The sequence below is a fragment of the Penaeus chinensis genome, chromosome 3 (assembly GCF_019202785.1).
Source record: "Penaeus chinensis breed Huanghai No. 1 chromosome 3, ASM1920278v2, whole genome shotgun sequence".
Taxonomy (NCBI): Eukaryota; Metazoa; Arthropoda; class Malacostraca; order Decapoda; family Penaeidae; genus Penaeus; species Penaeus chinensis.
Window position 1 is genome coordinate 22,992,941 of NC_061821.1, and position 2,500 is coordinate 22,995,440.

At 35.1% G+C, this 2,500-nt stretch overlaps 1 protein-coding gene across 3 annotated transcripts in view; it reads left to right on the plus strand.

The window, feature by feature from the left end:
- LOC125042366 (arrestin domain-containing protein 17-like) overlaps positions 1-2,500 on the plus strand; it is a 22,097-nt gene that overhangs the window by 9,062 nt on the left and 10,535 nt on the right. For all 3 annotated transcript variants that reach the window (XM_047637939.1, XM_047637946.1, XM_047637955.1), the window contains one exon: positions 592-774. In XM_047637939.1, coding sequence (XP_047493895.1) covers positions 592-774 — 183 coding nt within the window. The remainder of the gene's footprint in view (positions 1-591; positions 775-2,500) is intronic.

A 2,500-nucleotide genomic window follows, 5' to 3' on the forward strand; every position in this document is an offset into this window, starting at 1 on the left:
TGGGAAGTAGAAAGTGCATCTGAATTATAATTCCCTGTTTTGAGTTATCTTTACCTAGTGGTAATCATCATAATTTTACTAGTTGAGACATGAAATGAGAAAAGGAAATCCAGGGAGGTAACTTAATTATGTTTGTACACATTGATTCAACTTGAAGACAGCAGCTTATGAAGGAGGAAGTAAGAGTGCTGGGGGGGTTGCATGGGTGGGAATAATTCACTCCATTTTCCACACAGTGCATATTACAGAATGAAATGAGGGTGGTGTGTTTCCCCAGCTCTCCATGATGTGAAGAATTACATAGTTATATAGTGTGAGATCAGAGGTAACATATTTATGGCCTGTGGCATGTAATTAAGCTTGAGAATGTTAGGAATGCAGTTGCTATTGCACTGTCTGGTCAGGCATATTGAGTTTACATCCACACCAAAAGTTTTTGTCACCTTCTTCCAAACTTTGATGGTGAAGGAATGAAATGGCAGTTAAAAGGATGATGACTTATGGTGATTTCTTGTGTATATTCGTATTTTTTGTACATTTTTACAATTATGAATCATCAGTATATTCTAATTCCCTCATCTTTTTTTTCAGATTATGGTATTCCATGCAAATGGAAAAACTAAAAGTATAGACCGCAAAGTTGCAGAAATAAAAAGGCCGGCAATTCCTGAGGGTGATGATTACATCTGGTCAGAGGAGAGGCTGTTAGTGCCACCATTACCTCCCAGCAAATTACAGTTCTGTAATAATATTGAAATAAACTATGTGTTTAAGGTAAGATTGCAATGATAGATTATTTTCTACTAGTTGATTAGTGGCATAATGTAAAGCCTTTTCACTATGAAAAATGACAGGAGATGTGTAAGTTCAAATTATTTTGGAATTAATGTCAAGCTATCATAATGATGTCAAAATATTCTGGAGAGAAACATTTGGGCATGACAAAATTTCATTAAAAGTGTAGTAAATATGCCCTTGTAATGCATGTTTGTGTTAGTATGTGCATGCCTTGCCTATTGACAGATCCAGGATGTTCCAGGAGGGGGTATAAAGCACTGAAGTCGTGCTTTTGGAGGTTAGCTCCTCCAGTGGAGCTTTTTTAGCATTCTATATTCCAAACATTTTTGAGCAATCTGTAGCATTTATATGTTGATCAATGCTGTAAACCTAAAGTCAGCTTTAAATAGCAGATCTAGGTTCTCATAGTTTCATTAAGGAAAGAAGGCTAACATTCATATATATACATATTCTTGAAAACTCTCTGGATATCATATGTGCACACAACTCTCAGCAAAACTGTATTTACAAGATGCTCAAAATTATGAACTAGTTTAGGTATACCATGTATTACTGTTGTGATGGTGTATTACATCACACCCATTAGATCCACTAATGGTTTACCAAAGAGATCTATTTTGAAAATTTGCAATATATTAAATCAGTTACTTTTGGAAATAATAACATGTTAGATAATAGAAAAGAAAAAAAAATAGTTGCAAAGGAAATATGTGATAGGAATCTGCTTTGCTTTTTGTATTTTTTCATTCAGATTCATTAATTTATTTTTTTTATTTACATAATTTTTGTATTTAGATATTTTTTAAACCATTCGTGACGGGCGTGTCACGTATCCGTGCCATGCCCACTGTGAGTTTACTTGTTTATTTGTTTTAACACATAGATGGCTACACTTGTACTAAATCACCAATGAGCCAATCATGAGTACTGCCTGTCTCGCCCGTTTACCCTTTTCTTTAATTTACAAAAATATTTTACGTTATCTTATTTTGCTATTACTATTGTTTATAACATTATAGTAATTATGATGTTTACAATAAAAATAACACCATCGATATTCATACCACTAGTAAAAAATACATTTTCCTGCCAATTCAAGGAAAGGTGAAATACGGTAAAGCAGAGCCAACTATGTCTAGAGACATTTCACAAAAAAATATAAAAAATGAGCACAGCGTTTTCCCCATTTTTGTTCATTTTCCCCGTCACAAATGGGTTAAGACAATCATATTTAGTGTTTAGGCTGACTGACCTTTCCTCAATGTTTGAGTCCTTTTAAAATGATGAATATCTTTGTGATTGAAATAGTTTAGCCAGTTCAATGTACAGTATTATACATGCTATATGTACATTGATTCTTGTGGATATCTCAGAAGGCTGTACCCCTTCCTAACAGGTCTGATACAGCTGCCAGCACCAGTTATTTATCCTCCTAATGTGATGATGCTTAGGGTGATTTTATGTGCACTGTCGACTGTGATTTAGTGCTATTAATCTTTTTTTACACACTGAGTCAATTAATAAGTCTACCTGAACTCACTTACTTTCCACAGTCCTTGAATTTTTGGAGGGAGGGAGAGAGGAGAGAGAGAGAGAGAGAGAGAGAGAGAGAGAGAGAGAGAGAGAGAGAGAGAGAGAGAGAGAGAGAGAGAGAGAGAGAGAGAGAGAGAGAGAGAGAGAGAGAGAGAGAGAGAGAGAGGGG